Source organism: Bufo gargarizans, chromosome 6 (assembly GCF_014858855.1).
Source record: "Bufo gargarizans isolate SCDJY-AF-19 chromosome 6, ASM1485885v1, whole genome shotgun sequence".
NCBI classification, from domain to species: domain Eukaryota; kingdom Metazoa; phylum Chordata; class Amphibia; order Anura; family Bufonidae; genus Bufo; species Bufo gargarizans.
This window is the reverse complement of record NC_058085.1, coordinates 224,570,970-224,591,454: the sequence shown is the minus strand read 5'-3', so window position 1 is coordinate 224,591,454 and position 20,485 is coordinate 224,570,970. Positions and strand designations below refer to the sequence as shown.

At 41.1% G+C, this 20,485-nt stretch overlaps 1 protein-coding gene across 3 annotated transcripts in view; it reads right to left on the bottom strand.

Moving 5' to 3' along the window:
* The window catches only part of PATL1 (PAT1 homolog 1, processing body mRNA decay factor), a 321,287-nt gene that overhangs the window by 76,118 nt on the left and 224,684 nt on the right, over positions 1-20,485 (bottom strand). For all 3 annotated transcript variants that reach the window (XM_044296605.1, XM_044296607.1, XM_044296608.1), the window contains 2 exons: positions 13,639-13,798; positions 13,412-13,552 (listed from right to left, as the gene is read on the bottom strand). In XM_044296605.1, coding sequence (XP_044152540.1) covers positions 13,412-13,552; positions 13,639-13,798 — 301 coding nt within the window. The remainder of the gene's footprint in view (positions 1-13,411; positions 13,553-13,638; positions 13,799-20,485) is intronic.

Genomic DNA, 20,485 nt, shown 5'->3' with positions numbered 1-20,485 from the left:
AGGGAGGACTAGCGGTTCCTAATTTGTTTTATTACTATTTAATAACACAATATGGGAATATAAAAGGTAGTTTAGATAGTCAGGTGGGTAGGCAAGAAATAAATAGATGGGGATGGAAAGAGGAGTGTAATCACTTAGAGGTGTTGGAGTCAGGTTTTTTGGGAAAAAAAAATACTGGTAACAGGACACTAAACCTAGTAGAATACGTATGGGGGGAAATTAAGAAGATATTGGAGATTAAAGAGTTTTTGCATTAAACACCGATTTGGAAAAATCTTAATTTAAAGGAATTGGAAACGATTAGGGATTATATAGACTGGGAAAAAAAGGAATGAAATACCTAGATCAGATTTTTGAGGAAGATAAGCTGAAGGACTTTAATACAATGGTAGTGGAATTTGGGATCCCCCCATAGAGACATGTTTAAATATTTTCAGCTTAGGAATGCGCTGCGGACAGTGGAGCAGGACGATAGGTATAGAAGGGAAAAATCAGACATGCTGGACAAGTTTACCAGAGGAGGGGAAGGAGGAGGAACAACCGCAAGGAGATACAGGATTTTGATGGAGGGAAAGAGGAAAAGGATTACAATGCTTGCTGTGAAAAAATGGGAGAAAGATCTAGAATCTTTTACGGAAGAGAAATGGAGAGATGCCCTTAGAAACTATGCGATGATTTCGGATAGGGGTTCACACAAGATCTCACAATTTTTCATAGTGCATAGATTACACCGATCTCCATGGATGTTGAAAAAAATGGGTGTGAGAGATACAGATAAGTGTCTAAAATGTTGGGAGGAGAAAGCCGATTTGATACACTGTTTTTGGAGATGTCCCAAACTCCTTAGATATTGGACAGAAATAGTAGAAACCGTGTTTTTGCTTTTGAACGTTCAGTTGCCCAATGATCCAGTAATTTGTATTCTAGGGGCAACTGAACATTTGAAGTTAAATAAAAAAAATACGACTGGTTTTGAATAAAGTACTATTCCAGGCCAGACTTCTTATACTTAGGAAATGGATAAAGGCAGATTCACCGACAGTGGGACAGTGGAGAAAAGCAATAGTTAACTTATTTAAAGAAGAACGTGTGATGGAGAGTCCTACTAAAAAAAAAATCACAAAATCTTTACCAAGTATGGAAAAATTGGTTACTCTAGGGCTGGATGTGTTTTTTTTTTTTCTTTCGCATTCCCCCCTCCCCTCTCCCTATGGGTGGGAGGGTATAAAATAAAGATAAATTATAATCACCAATTTTTAATATTGACTTTTATCTATTGTTAGACTAATGTGTTTTCTTTTGGATGTTTTTTCTACGAAATTGAAATAAAGACTAATTAATAAAAAAAAAAAAAAAAAAGGAGGTTAGAAGAAGTGAGAATAGCATGTATAATGAACCCCACTGCACACAATAGGAAGGAATGGGAGGAGGGGCAGGAAAATTTACCAGCTAGGAAAAAAGTAGTAAAGAATTGTTCTTCCAAGGGTTTTGTTTAGCTGCAGAGGGTGAAAAAGTTGGTAAAATTTTGGCAAGTATTGTAAAAAAATCAAAGAGGGAAATCTTGGATAGGGGCAATCAGAGATAATAGGGAGGAAATAATTAGTTCACCGGAAGGAGTTAAAAAAGTTTTTAAGGATTATTTCCAGGAAATATATAAATCTAGGGTACAATACTCAAAAATAGAGCTGGACTTATACTTGGACCAGATTGTCTGGAGAGAGATATCCCAGGCCCAAAAGTAATACCTGGATAAATAAATATTAATTTAGGAAATTAATGAGGTTCTGGGTAAGGTGAATCCCGCAAAAACACCAGGGTGTTATGGCCTGCCCTTTGAAATATTAAAGACCTTTGACCAGGTGTTAATACCTGAATTAAAAACAACATTGGATGAGGCACAAAAAAATAGGGGACCTACCAGACTCTATGAAAGAGGCAATTATTACATTAATTCCAAAAAAGGGAAAAGAGCAATTGGACCCTGGGTCATGTAGACCAATATCCCTGTTAAACACGGATGTTAAAATTCTGGCAAAAGTCCTGGCAGGTAGGCTCTCTAAGGTGATTAAAGGTATAATTCATGAAGATCAGACTGGTTTTATACCCGGCAGAACGATATATTCAAACTGCCTCTTGCCCTCTATCGGGGCACTAGGCAAGGATGCCCTCTCTCCCCATTACTATTTGCTATAGCGATTGAGCCCCTGGCAAGTATAATAAGAAACGATAGGGAGTTTAAAGGTTTTCAATATGCGGAAGGAGACGAAAAACTTTTAATGTATGCCGATGATATTTTATTATTTATGCACAATACGGGGGATCAGTTTATTAGCGTAATAGATTTTTTTTTTTCCGGTTTAAATATTAATTGGGGGAAGTCCCATATGATGTTATTGGGAGATGGGCAATCACAGAGGGACCTAAGGGTGCAGGTACTTGAGAAACACGAGAGTTTTAAATATTTAGGTATACAAATTTCCAGCAATATAGAAGATTATGAAACATTAAATGTACTCCCTGTAATAAAAACTTAGAACTAAAATACATATCAGGAAAAGATTACCACTTTCAATTCAGGGTCGGGTAAACTTAATAAAAATGATTTTTCTTCCCAAAAAACTTACAAAATACTCCATTAAGATTGTCGTAGAAGATTTTTCAGATTATTGGATCGTTTAATGGGGGAATTTATTTGGAAAGGTGCTATCCCTAGGTAAAAAAAATAAGTGCTTTAGCTCCCAGTAAGAGAGGGTGGTTTGGCGGTTCCTAATTGGTTTTTATATTATTTAATTACACAATATATAGTCCGATAAGAGGTAGTTTGAATGGTGTAGTGAGAAGACAGGAATTAAATAAACTGGGTTGGATAGGCGAATAGAATCACTTAGAGGTATTGGAATCTGGTACACTAGGGAAAAATATTATATCAAATAGAATACTGAATTCACTGGAGTATGTATGGGTGCAGATTAAAAAAATATTGGAGATTAAAGGTTTCTTGCAATATACACCTATTTGAAAAAAAAAAAAGGGGGATGAAATATTTAGGTCAAGTATTTGAAGAAGATAAGCTGAAGGACTTTAATACGCTCGTTAGGGAGTTTGGGATCCCCCAAAAGGATATCTATAAATACTTCCAGCTTAGGAATGCTCTGAGGACAGTGGTACATGTAGATAAATATAGAAAGGAACAATCAGATATAATATATAAATTCACTAATGGAGGGGAAAAAAGAGGAATAACGGCAAAAAGATATGGGATATTGATGGAGGGAAAAAAAGAACGGATTACAATACTTGCTAAAAAAAAAAAAAATAATGGGAAAAAGAACTTCAATTTTTCTTTACGGAAGAGAAATGGAAAGATGCTCTCAGAAGTTACGTTAAGGTGTTGGATAGGGGCTCACATAAAATATCACAGTTTTTTATAGTACATAGATTACACCGATCTCCTAGGATATTAAAGAAAATGGGTGTGAGAACTTCAGATAAGTGCCCAAAATCTAGGGGAGAGAATGCAGATCTTATACACTGTTTTTGGAGATGTTCCAGACTTTTCAGATATTGGAAAGAGATAGAGATTGTACTTGTATTTTTGGATGTTCGGATTTTTGAAGAGCCAGTAGTTTGTGTATTGGGGGCTACCGAACATCTGAAATTAAATAAAGAAGTACGATCGGTTTTGGTTAAAGTATTATTTCAAGCCAGACTCCTTATACTTAGGAAATGGGTAAAGGAAGACCCGCCTACAGTGGGACAGTGGCGAGAACCAGTTGTTAATCTTATTAAAATTCAACAGGTGACTAAGAGCCATACTAAAAATTCAGAAGAAATTGACGAGATATGGAAAAAAATGGCCATGTTGAGTTTGAAGTCCCCCCCACCCCCTCTCTCTCTCTCTCTCTCTCTCAGGCAGGGATGCCCAACCTGCGGCCCTCCAGCTGTTGCAAAACTACAACCTCCCACCATGCCCTGCTGTAGGCTGATCTGTCTGGGAATTGTAGTTTTGCAACAGCTGGAGGGCCGCAGGTTGGGCATCCCTGCTCAGAGGGATAGTGGGTGGGTATTTGGGCGAAAAGGAATAATGATAATATTTATTAAAGTTGTAATATGGATTTTATATGGTAAGATTGATGTGATTTGTGTATATGTTGTTAAAAAGAAAAGAATAACAAGTTTAGTAATAAAAAAATAAAAAAAAGCTGGTTTATCAGCTGCTGAGATATTGAAAATTCCCATGTATGCGTTCCCGAGAAACATGGTCAAGTAAACATCTTGCTGCATTAAACAGACCAAGGTTGAATGACAACCAGATTTTAAGAAATTCACAAAAGTACAAATAAATAAAGTAATACATTTAAAGGTAAAAAATAAAATAAAATAAAAGATTAAAGGGGTTGTCCGGGTTCAGAGCTGAACCCGGACATACCCTTATTTTCACCCCGGCAGCATCCTTGAGCCTAGCATCGGAGCATCTCATGCTCGGATGCGCTCCCGTGCCCTGTGCTAAATCGCGCAGGGCATGGGCTCTTTTGTTTACAATAACACACTGGGACGGGCTTTAGCTCTGCCCTAGCCGTTTTACTGGCAAGGGCAGAGCTAAATCCTGCTATCAGTGCCGGTGACGTCACCGGGGTTCCTGTCAGCCCCATGGAGAGCCCCGGTACGTCACCGGAACTACTAAAAATGCCTTCGCCCTGTGCAATTTAGTGCAGGGCAAAGGAGAGCATCGGAGCATAAACTGCTCCGATGCTCATGTCAGGGGGGCTGCCGGGGTGAAAATGGAGGGATGGATTTCCGGGTTCAACTCTGAACCCGGACAACCCCTTTAAATATAAATAGTGACATGGAAAATTAAAAGTAACCATCAATTTTTATTTGTAAATATTAACCCTTTCATGTTCAGGTCACAATTTACAAATCTGACATGTGTCTCTTTATGTGGTAATAACTTGGGTAAATTTCTATTTCTCTGCTTTTAAAACAGAAAGCGATACCTCATAAAATATTTATTACTCAACATTTACCATATGTCTACTTCATGTTCGCATAATTTTGTAATTGTCATTATATTTTTTTAGGACGTTAGAAGGCTTAGAAGAAATTATTAAAATTTAAGAACATTTCCAAAACCCACTTTTTAAGGACCAGTTTAAGTTTGAAGTCACTTTGTGAGGTTACATAGTGGAACACCCCCCCCCCCTTCCCCCCATAAATGACCCCATTGTAGAAACTACACCCCCCAAGTTACTCAAAACGGATTTTACAAACTTTGTTAACCCTTTTAGGTGTTCCACGAGAATTAAAGTAAAATAGAGATGATATTTCTAAATTTCACTTTTTGGGCAGATTTTCCATTTTAATCAATTTTTTTCTTTAACACGTTGAGGGTTAACAGCCAAACAAAACTCAATATTTATTATCCTGACTCTGCGGTTTACAGAAAATCCCCACATGTTGTCGTAAACTGATATAAGGGCACACGGCAGGGCGTAGAAGAAAAGGAGCCGTGAATGGTTTTCGGAAGGCAGATTTTGCTGGACTGGTTTTTAGATGCCATGTCCCATTTGAAGCCCCCCTGATGCACCCTTACAGTAGAAACTTCCAAAAAGTGACCCCATTTTGGAAACTAGGGGATAAGGTGCCAGTTTTTTGGGTACTATTGTGGGGTACATATGAATTTTATTGCTCTATATTATGTTTTTTGTGAGGCAACGTAACAAAAAAATGTCTGTTTTGGCAGCGTTTTTATTTTTCACAAGATTCAGCTGACAGGGTAGATCATGTGCTATTTTTGTAGAGCAGTTTGTTACGGACACAATTATATCAAATGTGTCTACTTTCTTTGTTTCAGTTTTACATAATAAAGCTTTTTTTTAATTTATTTTTTAATGTTTTTGTGAGGTGAGCGAAGCTGGCCCCCCTTCAATCAGCACAAACAAAAACTCTGGTGTGTTTCTTTAGTGCTACGTTTGTGCTGTTTTGTGCCGCAAAAATTAACATTTGTGCTGCTTTTATTTTAAAGATAATAGCAACTGTTTGTTTCTACATGATGACATCACCAGCCCCCCTACAACAGCAAAAAGACATGAAACTTGCTGGATGGTTAGTGCTACGTTTGTGCCGTTTAAATCTCCATTCTACCTCCTTTCGTTTTCGAGTTATTAACCATTTATTGAAAGGTCACCAAAGGTCACTCAGCCCCCCATCACAGCCAAAAAGACACAAAACCGGGCCAATTGGTTAGTGCTACGTTTGTGCTGGTTTGTACTGTAGAAATTAACATTTGTGCTGGTTTTATTTGTAAGATAATAGCAAAACCGGGCTGGTTGGTTAGTGCAGCATTTGTGCTGTAAAAATGATCATTTGTGCTGCTTAATTTTATGAACTCCATTAACAGGGCTGAAGCATACTAACTTTACACAGGAAGTAAGACAAGTTAATGTGGACTGGCATCACTTGAAGTAAGAATGATTATAGCTACAGCCCAAAAAATTAATACTATCAAGAAGTAGAATAGTAAAATGTGTCTCAAACATTTTTATTCTACAAATCATTTTACAAACTGAAGAACATAAAGTTTTCATGAAAATCAATGACAAATAAAGAACAAATAAACCCAAACATAGAGATATCCATATTAAGTCCTGATTTTTTTGCAGTCTTCATTAAACGGTAACTGCACTTGTCCATGGGAAGTCCATAAAAAAAGTTGATTATCTCAAGCTAAAACCTTTGCTACCTACGCTTAACAAATAGTAACTTGGAACTACAAGCAGCTAATATAAAATCATCAGCACTCCATACAGTGTACAGACCTTGAGTAAGGTTGGTGCTTGAAGTGACAACATGGATGGCGCTGTGTCCGTCAAACAGCCAACATTTGGGGGCCATACAGGGTCCCTTCTTCTGGGCGACATAGTGACCGTCACTATGTTGGCCAAAAGAAGGGACCCTGCATGGCCCCCAAATGTTGGCTGTTTGATGTATGTGTCAATTTAATAAAAAGTGCTTTACTTCTGGCACATATTATCCAGTGCTGGTGTCTTCTATTGCGGACTACAAGCAGCTACCTCTTGTGTACAGAACAGTATGGGGGCAGATCTTGGTATGTGAATTTACCACTGCCATACCATTTGTCAAATCATCATATTTTTCCCATGCGTAATCAGACCTTTTACAGTAGGCTATGTAATGGCCTAGAGAGCTTCTGGTAGCTGGTTGGCAAAATGCAACAACAGCTCTTAAAGTGAACCTGTTCTCAATTCAAGGTAGGCTCGAAATTCAGAGAGTTCGGCTTCAAGAAATCTTTCTTGTGAACCTCTGCTTCGTGTTTCACAAGCTGCCCAGAGTCCTATGTCAGTGTCAATCCAAAGGTGCTGTCCTGTTTTGAAGGTGTTTCCTACTGTACCATTACAAAGAACATTTCCAGAAACTGAAGGGTCAAAAAACTGCATTTCCATAGGTGTATGTTGCACATCATGGATGCGTGACAGGCATTTTGAAGGTGGTAAGTGAAATAAGTTAATGTGTTTGTTGACTGCATCTTGTAGAGCTGAAACTCTGGATTTTAATGTGTCTTGGTCAACTGATACACATGCAATATTTCCTGATGCTCCAACATGTCCTGAACATGTTTCTGAAGAACATTTGCTCTCAGCCACTATACTGGGCACTGTTGAGAACACATTTCAAATAATTGATGATATGTTGCACTCAGCTTTAACCAGCTGGAGTCCTGCTTTTATTTGTTCTGCTCCAAATATGTCCCTTTAGGATTTTACCTCTCAGCATGTAAATTTCTTTTTGTACACCTTTTTCTGCCATGGCTTTCACAAGCTGAAAACATTCTACATTGCTTATTTCTTGAGTCACATAATTACTGTAGGATGTGCTGTCACAAAAGGCACTACAAAGGCACTGACAAAATGCATCAAATGCACATGTGTTTGTGACTCTCACTGTGTGTCCGCACACCTTTACAGGTTGCAGGTCTCTGATATTGCCATTCCTTATTAAACCTATTTTTACCTTTTTCATTGAGACTGATGTGTCTGCATGCTATAATCATTCTTACTTCAAGTGATGCCAGTCCACATTAACTTGTCTTACTTCCTGTGTAAAGTTAGTATGCTTCAGCCCTGTTAATGGAGTTCATAAAATTAAGCAGCACAAATGATCATTTTTACAGCACAAATGCAGCACTAACCAACCAGCCCGGTTTTGCTATTATCTTACAAATACAACCAGCACAAATGTTAATTTCTACAGTACAAACCAGCACAAACGTAGCACTAACCAACCAGCCCAGTTTCGTGTCTTTTGGCTGTGATGGGGGGCTAGGTGACCTTTCAATAAATGGTTAATAACTCGAAAACGAAATTAGGTAGAATGTAGATTTAAATGGCACAAACCAGCACAAACGTAGCACTAACCAACCGGCCCAGTTTTGTGTCTTTTGGCTGTGATGGGGGGCTGGGTGACCTTTCAATAAATGGTTAATAACTCGAAAACGAAAGGAGGTAGAATGGATATTTAAACGGCACAAACGTAGCACTAACCAACCGGCCCGGTTTTGTGTCTTTTGGCTCTGATGGGGGGCTGGGTGACCTTTCAATAAATGGTTAATAACTCGAAAACGAAAGGAGGTAGAATGGAGATTTAAATGGCACAAACCAGCACAAACGTAGCACTAACCATCCAGCAAGTTTCATGTCTTTTTGCTGTTGTAGGAGGGCTGGTGATGTCACCATGTTGAAACAAACAGTTGCTATTATCTTTAAAATAAAAGCAGCACAAGTGTAAATTTTTGCGGCACAAAACAGCACAAACGTAGCACTAAAGAAACACACTGGAGTTTTTGTTTGTGCTGACTGAAGGGGGGCCAGCTTCGCTCACCTGCATTTTCTGAACGCCATATTTTTATTTTTTTTCTGCCGATAGTCTCGTGCAGGGCTCATTTTTTGCAGAAAGAGTTAGGTTTTTATTGGTACAATTTTTGGGTACATAGGATTTTTTGATCATTATAACACTTTATGGGGCAAGGTGACCAAAAAATTGGGTGTTATGAAACAGTTTTTAATTTATTTTTACAGCGTTCACCTGAGGGGTTAGGTCATGTGACATTTTTATATAGCAGATCGTTAAGGATGTGGAAATACCCAATATGTATACTTTTTTTATTTAAGTTTTACACAATAATATTTTCGAAACCAAAAAATAATGTTTTAGTGTCTCCATATTCTGAGAGCCATAGCTTTTTTATTTTTTAGGCCATTGTCGGGTCTCATTTTTTGCGGGAAGAGGTGACTGTTTCATTGGTACTATTTGGGGGGTCATTCATATTTACAGCGCTATGGAATGAATGGCACTTAAATAATAATACTCCTTTTTGATCGCCTGGTGTTGCACTTTTGTGACGTAAGGTTACAAAAATAGATTTTTTGGCACTTTTTTTTTTACGGCACTCACCTGAGGGGTTAGGTCATGTGATTTTTATAGAGCAGGTTGTTACGGGTGCGGCAATACCTAATATGTCTGTTTTTTATTTTTTTATTTAACTTTAGCACAAAAATAACAATTTTGAAGCAAAAAATAATATTTTTAGTGTCTCCATTGTTTGAGAGTCATTTTTATTTTTTTACTAGGCGTCTCAGGTAGGGTCTCATTTTTTGTGGGATGACGGGACCGTTTTATTGGTACCCTTTTGTGGGACATACGCCTTTTTGATCGCTTGGTGTTGCACTTTATGTGATGTAAGGTGACAAATATGGCTTTTTTGGGCCTTTTTTTACGGTGTTCATCTGAAGGGTTAGGTAATGTTATATTTTTATAGAGTAGGTTGTTATGGAGGCGTCGATACCTAATATATCAACTTTTTTAATTTATTTAACTTTAACACAATAATAGCATATTTGAAATAAAAAAAAATGATGTTTGAGTGAGTCCATGTTCTGAGAACTATATATTTTTTTTTTTTTGCAATTTTCTTATGTAGGGTCTCATTTTTTGCGGGATGAGGTGACTGTTTTATTGATTCCATTTTGTTTGACGTACGCCTTTTGATCGCTTGGTGTTGCACTTTTTGTGATGTAAGGTGACAAAAATCAAAAATGGCTTTCGGACGGGGTGGATCATGTGATATCTTTATAGAGTCGGTTGTTACGGACGTGGTGATACCTAATATGTCTATTTTTTATTTATTAATTTTTTTTATAGGAAAAGGCAATTTTATTTTTAATGAACTTTTTTTTTTTTTTACTTTTATTATTTTCAATTATTATATATATTTTTTTTATCAAGTCTCACTTGGATCTTGAAGATCCAGTGGGGCAGATGGATGTAGTATACTTTGCAATGCTCTTGCATTGCAAAGTATAGTACTATCAGGTTTCCTAAAAGCTGGCAACACAGGGCGCCTTTGAAAGGCCGGGGCCGCCGCCATCAAATACAGCAGGTGGACCGTATCGGGGAAAAAGGGACACAAATGGGGGCAGGGCCGGAAAGGAGGGGGTACAGCCAGCATGGAGGGACCACAGATGGGACAGATGCAGGGACAGAAGTGTGCAAGAGCGCATGGCAGGCGAATAGGTTAGCGACAAGGTGCAGGGGAGTTGGAGGGGAATCAACGGTCAGATTCATGCAGGGGGCGCAGATGGGGCCTACAGATCAGGGGGCACAGAGCATACACTACCTGATTTCAGGCTCCGATCTGCAGAATGCAGATCAAAGCCTAAAACAGGCCCTTTTACATTGCCACAATCTGATTGGTTAGTCTGCACAGACTAACCAATCGGGTCGATCTCCGGCAAGGGACCACTCTGATTGGTCCCTTGCCGGCATTACTGCACTGTATGCTGTCTGTGACAGCAGCAGTGCAGGGACAGAAGCTTTAATCCAAGCGTTTTGCAGCGTCTGGATTAAAGAGCTGCCATGACGTCTATACACGTGCTAGCTGCACGGGGCATGTGCAAATAGCATGTATATAGACGTATGGTAGTCGAAAAGGGGTTAAACATAAAATGAATGAACAGTTTTGTTCATGGTCTCTGTCCGTTTTATTACGTGCTCTTCTCCGCCACACTCACAATCCTGTTACCCATCCATTCAACTCTCTCCACATCAGCCCCTCTCCCCTTCCCATGTACAGCTCTCACATGCTTTATTCAGCTTTCTGATTCATCTCAACCCATCATGTCCCAGGGTAGAGAACAATAATCACTTTTACAAATCACACAACCATTTGCTCTCTCTTCATACTTATCCCCTGAAATTGGCGGCAAATCTCTCCATAACCACAGACCACCTTCTTCCCATTTCAACCCTTCTGGTATTTTCTGGACTACGCTTGCCTCCTCCTGCATTCACTCCACTAACTCTCTCCTTGATCTATTACAATATGTTTTTCACACCTGTGAGGCAATAACAGGCCCCATATATGAGGGAAGATATGTGTCTCCTAGGATGGTGCAGGAAACTTATTAGAGGAGATGTATTTTATGATTTGTTATGTTTTCACCGAAGACGTATCACCAAAGTGCCCAGCATTGGTGGAGTAAAAGCCAGTAGCTGGTGTGTCCGCTAGGATAGATGGCGGACGCTGTTGTTACTTAACATAGCTGGTTTCAGCTAATCCGGGCCTGGCTTTTATTGGGGTGCTGGGTGGGTGCTTATTCACCACAATCCACTCCAGGTTTTACAGGTGGCCATATCCACAGGTCTTATTTAAAAAAGTCAGCAGCAAAAAGCATGGTGTGTCTGTATGAGTGAGAGACTTACAGATCTCAGAGCGCAAGACGTGTGTGTGTGTATGTGAAGCAACACTGCCCTGAGTACCCGAGCCTGTATTACTTTGTTCTGGTGTTATGGACCGACTACTTGACCCGGTTGTACTACCCTGTAAATTGGCTGGAAATATCAAACTGGATTGAAATGACTTTCTTGTGTCCCTGCCTCGCCAACACTGGTCGTAGGAGCTTACCTCATTACACACTCTACAGAAACTGCCCTTACCAAAGTGACCAATGACCTCCTGACCGCTAAATGCAATGGTGACTAATCTTTAGTAATTCTCCTTGATCTCTCTGCAGAATTAGACACTGTATACCACCATTTACTCCTCCCGATGCTCCAACCCATAGGCCCTAAAGACACCATTCTCTTTTGGTTTTCTTCTCATCTCTGACTGTTCTTTCATTGCATCATTCACTGGCTTTGCCTACCCTCCTCTCCCTTTTTGCTGTTGGGGTTCCTCAGGGTTAAGTCCTTGGTCCTTTCCTCTTTTCTCTCTTCACATCCCCTATAGGACAGACTATCAGCAGATAGGCAGAATTCCTGCTGTCTCGGTATTGTTTGACACTGATCTGTCCTTTGTCCCCTATATTCAATCTGTTGCCAGCTCATCTCTAGAATCCAACCCTTTCTTACTGTGGAAACAACAACAACTCATTGCTGCCCTGAACCATTCCAGTCTTTATTACTGTAACACATTACTAAATGGCCTCCCCCTCACCAGACTCTCCCCTATCCAATATATCCTGAACGCTACAGCCAGGCTCATCTGTCTAATTTCTGCTCCGATGCTTCCGCCCTGTGCCAGTCATTGCACTGGTTGCCCATAGAGTACATAATTTAATTTAAACTTCTCACTCTCACCCACAAAAGTGCTCCACAGTGCTGCACCCCTACATATCCTCCCACATTTCTGTTTACTATCCTACCTGCGCTCTCCATTCAGCTAATGATATACGACTAACTTCCACTGCGATCCGAACCTCCGAAAGCAATTAGGTTAATTCACAACATCTACAGCAGAGATCATAAACCTTCGGCAGACCAGCTGGTGTGAAACCCCAACTCCCATCAAATGTACTCTGCTGTTCTTATAACTCCCATAGAGGTGAAAAGAGGATTCAGGGAGTTGAAGTTTCAGAACTATTGGAGTGCTGAACGTTGCTGATCCGTGATCTACAGTTTTCGGTGCTCCCTAAAAACACATCTTTTTAGGTTAACCTATAGCATTCCTTGATCTAACTTTTCCATTCACCCTCCCCCCACCACTCCTTTAGCATCATTCTTCTGAACATAAGCCATCAGAATCCACCACACTACAGATATCGGCTGGTGACGGACTCATGCAGCCTTATATCTACTCCCCTATTGTGTTTAAGCTGGCTGGAACATTGTACAAAACAAGCACTTTTTACCTTTTGTGTCACTCCCATCTCCTCCTAGATCGTAAGCTCTTGCAAGCAAGGCCCTTATTCCTCTTGTTTTAGTTATCGACCTGTTTGCTCCTATGTTATTTATAACTCTGTTTATACTTGAACCCCTTGATTGTAAAGTACTGCAGAATATGTTGAGGCTATATAAAATATAATTATTATTAGACACTACACCCTTAGACACTTACTTTATTCTGGAGAACAGCTGTAAGCTGCTGTTGAGGGGATGTAACCCCAGATCCACAGAGACACTGTAGTAGGGAAGTGAGTGCGGTTCCAGACAGCTGGCCAACCACTTGGGCGCATGGAGCAGCAAGGAAAGGCAGCATCTGGAAGAGATTGGTTGTAAGCCCATTTCCTTGAAACATGCAACTAGAAGTGCAAATTTGGAAATGTTTAAAAAAAGAATAGACACCTGATCTTGAACATCCTTTTTGATGAGAAAGGGCAAACTGTGGGCTGCAGTGGAAATTAAAGATGTGCACTCTTGCAAAGGAAGGAAAGGGAATATCCGAGCCACCAGGCGTTTTCCCTTTCGGATGCACATAATCTGAACAATCTGTTCTTCGGCTGCCCTGTGGGCAAAATTAAAAGTCAATGAACAAAAAGCAAAACTTGCATAATTTACCTACCTTATGTTTTCACAATTGCTTTTTTTTGTGTTTTTAGCTGCATTTTCTTTGTGATTTGTATGTGGATGGAAATATATAAAATGCACTAAAGCCAAAGCCTTTTTTTTATGGCATTTTATATTGCCATAGCGTGTGTTTACAGGGCAAAACAGCATGCTCAAGATTTTTTTTTCACTTAGGCATCTCTATAGAAGTTTAAAAAAAAAAAAAAAAAGACAAAAATGCCTGCTTATACTACAACAAAAAAAAGTTGACATTTCTATTTGGAATTTTGGGATTCTTGGCAGACTACAAGTAATAGAGAAAACTGACAAATAAAAGGATAGTTTAAAAAAAATCTGTTGTAAAGAAGCTGACATTTCTGCTTTAAGGAACCACACAGATAAGCGGGACACTGTTCCACTTTTTCCATCCATTAGATTTGAAAATTACAACAATACTGATGCAATAGCACTACATCTATTCCAAGCCCTTACACCATGTGCATAAAAATACTTTAAAAACTATAACTGTACTTACTCACATTTGCACGCTGACACAGACCACAATACCACCAAGATCGCTGGCTCAAATAAATGCTAATACTCCATACTGAGAAACTCTGTATGACATTAGTAGTACCAGAATAAAACACTAGTCGTAAGAGATTACCAGCATTACATAGTGGCTCAGTGGTTAGCACTGTTGCCTTGCGGTGTCCTGGGTTCAAATCCAACCAAGTACAATATCTGCATGGAGTTTGTATGTTTTCCCTATGTTTGTGTGGGTTTCCTCCCACACTGCAAAGACATACTGATAGGTACCGTAGATTGCTAATGTCTGTAAAACGCTGCGGAATATGTCAGCACTATATAAGGGAGTATAATAAAAAAAAATACTTTAGCAGCGTAATTCTCTAGTTCCTTGCTTCGGTCCCACAAGCGGTATTAGTCAATGTAAACTTTTTGTGGTGAAACTGCCAAATCGTTCCCCTGCTTAGTCTTCAGCTACACTCACCAAGTGGGAAGCCCCAGCTGGTGACTAGATCGCTAAGGTGGAAGCCCCCACTCCATAAAATCATAGTAACATAGTTTATATGGCTGACAAAAACAAACAAAAAAAATAAAATAAAAAATACGCCCGTCCAGTTAAGCTTGTTATCCTGAAAGTTGATCCAGAGGAAGGCAAAAAACCTCATGAGGTAGAAGCCAATTTTCCTCATTTTAGGGGAAAACCCTCCCTCCCAACTCTAATCAGGAAGTCAGAATAACTCCCTGGAACAACAACCTCTCCAGAAATGTAGTAACTGTAACCTGTAATATTACACTCCAGAAATACATCCAGGCCCCACCTGAACTTTTAGTGAATTTACCATCAACACCTTATCAGGCAGAGCGTTCCATAGTCTCACTGCTCTTACCGTAAAGAATCCTCTTCTATGTTTGTGTACAAACCTTCTTTCCTCCAGACGCAGAGGATGTCCCCTCATTACAGTTACAGTCCTGGGGATAAATAGATGATGGGATAGATCTCGGTACTGACCCCTGATATATTTATACATAGTAATTAGACCTCCACTCAGTCATCTTTTTTTCTAAAAAGTGAATAACCCTAATTATGATACTCTTTCTGGGTACTGTAGTCCACCCATTCCAGTTATTACTTTAGTTGCCCTCCTCTGAACCCTCTCTAGCTCTGCTAGGTTTTTTTTGTTCACAGGAGCCAAGAATTATACCCAATACTACATGTGTGGTCTGACTAGTGTTTCATCATTGTTTCACAATGAAATAAGATTCCAGTCTTTCTACATACTCCACCTTCTGTCCATTTCAATGATACCTGTCCTCCATAAAACAAAGTGTCAATTAAAATGCAGCTCAACTCCCTACTTTAATCCCAAGGACTATTTAAAGGGATTGTCACTAGGATTAACGATATGTAGATATTTATATGTGCCCATTAGTCTTCATGCAGTGTTTGCAATGATCCCTCTGTTTATGCTCTGTGTGCCTTATATTCCTATAAAAAGCGATGTTATTCATATGTAAATCACCTCTGTTAGGAGCCCAAGGGGTTGTCCCACGATTTCCTTGAGCCCAGCACAGTCTACTACTTAATTTATTCACTGCACTATCCTGACGTCATGAAATCTCTGCTCCATAGTCTCGCACAGGCGCAGTGGACACTGTAGTCTGCGCCCGTGCGGACTACTGGCACCGGCTTCAACTTGTCCACTGCGCAAGCGCCGGCTCCCTGCGCACCTGGATCGGACCGGAAAATACTTTCCTTCTCTGCGCAAGTCGGTCAAAATTGTCAAAGGAGAGATTGCTGCCAGAAGATTCCTCAGCCTAGGACCGTCTTGCGCAGAGAAAGTCTTTTCCGGTCCGATCAGGGTGCGCAGGGAGCCAGCGCATGCGTAGTGGACAAGTTGAAGCCGATGCCAGTAGTCCGCACGGGCACAGACTAGTGTCCACTGCACCTGTGCGAGACTACGGAGCAGAGATTACATGACGTCAGGATAGAGCAATGAATAAATTAAGTAGTAGGCGGTGCTGGGCTCCAGGAGATCGTGGGACAACCCCTTGGGCTCCTGACACAGGTGATTTACATATGAATAAGGCACACAGAGCATAAACAGAAGGACCATTGTAAACACTGCATGAAGACTAATGGGCACATATAAATATCTACATATCGTTAATCCTGGTGACAGAATCCCTTTAATTTGTGTGTGTGACATAGGTTTACCCGTTTAAAGGGAACCTGTCGTCAACTTTATGCTGCCCATACTAACAGCAGAATAAAGTAGAGACAGGTGATTTGATTTCAGCGGTCTGTCATTTAAGTTAAAAGTAAGTGGTTGCAGAGAACAAACATCACAATCATTGCAGACTGGGGGTGGAAAAGAGTCACGGCCACTTGAGAAGAGTCATGGTTATCCATGAATTCCTGCTCTCCCTGCCCACCTGCTGATGATTGATGGTCTTCTACCTAGTTTTCTACCTAGGAGAGAACTGCCAATCATCAGAAGATGGACAGGGAGAGCAGGAAATTATGAATAACCAGGACTCTTAAGCAGATTTAACTCTTTTCAAGGCCTGTGCTGCAATGATTATGAAACCAATTCTCAGCAACCAATTACTCATGAGTGACACACCCCTGAAATCAGCATTTCTGCAACTACTTTATGGTGCCTTAAGTGAGGTCAGCATAAAGTGGATGACAGGTTCCCTTTAAGGACACAGCCATTTTTCACAAACAAATTTTGCAAATGTGATGTGTTACTTAGGCTCCAATCAGACATCCGTAGAATGGGTCCGCATCCGTTCCGCAGGTGAGGACCCATTCATTCTCTATGGGGCCGGAAAAGATGCGGAGAGCACACTATGTGCTCTCCGCATCTGCATTTCCAGATCGCGGCCCCGATCTTCCGGTCCGCAGCTCCGCAAGAAAAATTATGATTACATTTACCAGTAATCTGATTTTTCAGACCCCACAACAGCACCAGAGAGAAGATCCGCCCCCAGGGACAGGAAACCTGCAGAATAAAAAGGTGGAGCATCAAGTCAAGTGCTGTATTTTTCGCCCTATAAGACGCACTTTTCTTCCCCCAAAAGTGGGGAAAAATAGCAGTGCGTCTTATGGGGCGAATGCTGCCGATTTTGCCGTATTTTCAATGATACACCCGCCGCGATGCCGCACGGCGGGTGTATCACCTGTGAGGGAGGAGGGGCTAGGGGCCGGCATCTGCATTTATAATGACAGCGGGGCCCGTGCAGTGACTGTATTCTACTACACGGGCCCCGCTCACTGTATAATCGTATCCGTATTCTGTAATAGTTAATTGTGTATATACCGGTAATCCCATAATCAGCGCTACTTACAACTACAAGCGCTCAGTAGGTAGCAGAGAGGAAGGAGGAGGCAGGCCGGGAGGGCTGCGCGTCACTCACTACGTCATGCGCCTGCACCGCCCACTTTATGAATGAAGCAGGCGGCGTGGGCGCATGACGTAGTGACTCACGCTGCCAGCGTCCGTCCTCCCGGCCTGCCTCCTCCCTCCTCTCTGCTACCTACCGAGCGCTTGTAGTTGTAAATAGCGCTGATTATGCGATTACCGGTATATATACATAATTAACTATTACAGAATACAGATACGATTATACAGTGAGCGGGGCCCGTGTAGTAGAATACAGTCACTGCACGGGCCCCGCTGTCATTATAAAAGTAGATGCGACCGCCACCCCTTGTATTGAGGGTCATTCACTACAGGGACACTTATGGAGGGGATCTGTGGATGACACATAGCATAAGATGCTATATATGTGTGTCATCCACAGATCCCCGTAACAGTGCCATCCAGAGACCCCAATAAGAGCCACCCACAGATCCCCCATAAGTGTCACCCACGGATCCCCATAACAGTGCGCCATCCACAGACCACAATTAGTTCAAAACCCACCAAAAGCACACCTATTGGTTCAAAATATATTTTTTCTATTTTCCTCCTCAAAAACCTTGGTGCGTCTTATGGGCCGGTGCGTCTTATAGGGCGAAAAATACGGTAACCAGAAACATCAGGGAGGGAATAAGGAAGGGTGCTGTCGTGGGGTCTGGAAAATCTGATTTACATCAGTGAGGGAATAAGGAAGGGTGCTGTCGTGGAGTCTGGAAAATCCGATTACCGGTAAGTGTAATAATTTTTCCCTTCCCCCACGACAGCACAACAGAGGATTTACAGGGCACCACTTTCAGAACTTCTTACCTTCAGAAGAACAGAGGCAGATTTTAGCTGGAGCCAATGAGATGGCCATTCCGTTCTATAGGCAGGGATCGATAGCATAGGGAGAGAATCAGGGAAAGGTCCCCCATCAGACATCTGCCCTATCCCGTATGGTGGAATACGAATGACTGCAGAGTTTACACTGCCTTTCTTTTGATTTAATATTTCTTTTTTGTTTTGCATATTTTGTGTTGGGCAATTTTAGCGCTTTGAATAAAAGCTACGTTTTAATTAGGGTGGTACTCTGTGAATACTCTATACTTGACTTTATACTGCCTTGGCATACTGACCCTCCGACGGGCTACTGTCTTAGCTGTGATTCCAGAAGAGATGTAAGCCAGAGAAAAAAAATGACCTAAGCTATCTGGCTAGTGAACTCTTCGAGGCCGCCTTACCCTTATTTATGCCAAAAAGGAAACAAAAAGCGTGAAGGACTTCTCCAATCCTTAGTTACCCCTAGGTAACGTATAAGGCAACTCAGAAAATTCCGGACAGTGGCAACTTATTCCTTTAGATTCCCGTTGCTTGAAAAGTAACGAAAGGTAAGGATACCCAGATGGAAGTATACGGAATCTAAAAGCTAACTAGAGGTCCGAACCTAAAGAAAAAAGGGTCTGATCCCCCAGACGGGCACAGGCCACAAAGGCGGCCCCCCCAGATGGGCACAGGCCAGAGGATAGATCATCAGTTTAAACAAAGTGCAGAACCCCTTTAAAGTCTGCTTTGGGGCCCATCATTTTCTTGCTCTGTAGCCTTGTCCTTGGGCACTTTTATTTTAGTAGTACAGTATTTGAGCGCATTGGGCAGCAGTAGCAATACAATAATATGAGCACAAGGGGCAGCAGTGGGCATGGTATTGGTGGAAGCTACAGGATGGTAGTGTTAGAGGGCAGCCTGCTAGGGGTTTTCTTTGCTATAGAGGATGGGGATGGACTGCAGAAGCATTGAATCAAAGTCAGAGGTGTAACCTGAATCCCCTGGGTCTTAATACTCTTTTGCAGGATAACACCTCTATTATTTGAAAATGCCATCAATTCCATGCTGCTGTACATCACGAGGGGGTTATACATATAATATGAAAATACAATGAACAAGAAACAATGAACAGACTGGTACAGAAGGGGAGAGGACACGGCTCACAAGAGCTTACAATCTGCAAGGAAAGGGGGAATAACACAGTAAAGGCTTCTCATTTGGCTGTGTTGCCAGCATGTTTATAGCAGGTGGTAGGCTTTTCTGAAGACGTGGGTTTTCAGGTTACTTTTGAAAGTTTAGATGTTGGAGGGGGGAGGGGTCTGATGTACTGGGGTAACGAGTTCCAAAGCAGGTGAAAGGCACGTGGGAAATCTTGTGGTCAATTGTGTGAACAACAGAGAAGTAGAACCTGTGAGGATCAGAGATTACATTTGGGGATATATCGAGAAAGCAGGTCAGAGATGTTAAGGAGGGGACAAGTTGTGGACTGGCTTATATGTACTTGTTAGTATTTTAAACTGAATTCTCTGGACACTGGGGAGCTAGTGAAGGGATTGGCAGAGCGGGGAGGCAAAGGAGAAACGAGGGGAGTGGTGGATTAACCAGACAAAGGAGTTGAGATTAGATTGGAGCGGAGCAAAACTGCTAAATGGGAGGCCACAGAGCAGAATATTGCAGTAGCCCAGGTGGGAGATGACGAGGGCTTGCACTAGCATTTTCATTTTAGCTGACTCGGGTGAGGAAGGAGCAAATACAAGAGATGTTCTTAACTTTAAATCAGCAGGTGGAGGTGAGCGTTTGGATGTGTGGCTTAAAAGACAGGGCAGAATCAAAATGTTATCCCCAGGCAGTGGACCAGCAAGACTGGAGAAGGCGTTGTGCCATCCCCAGGC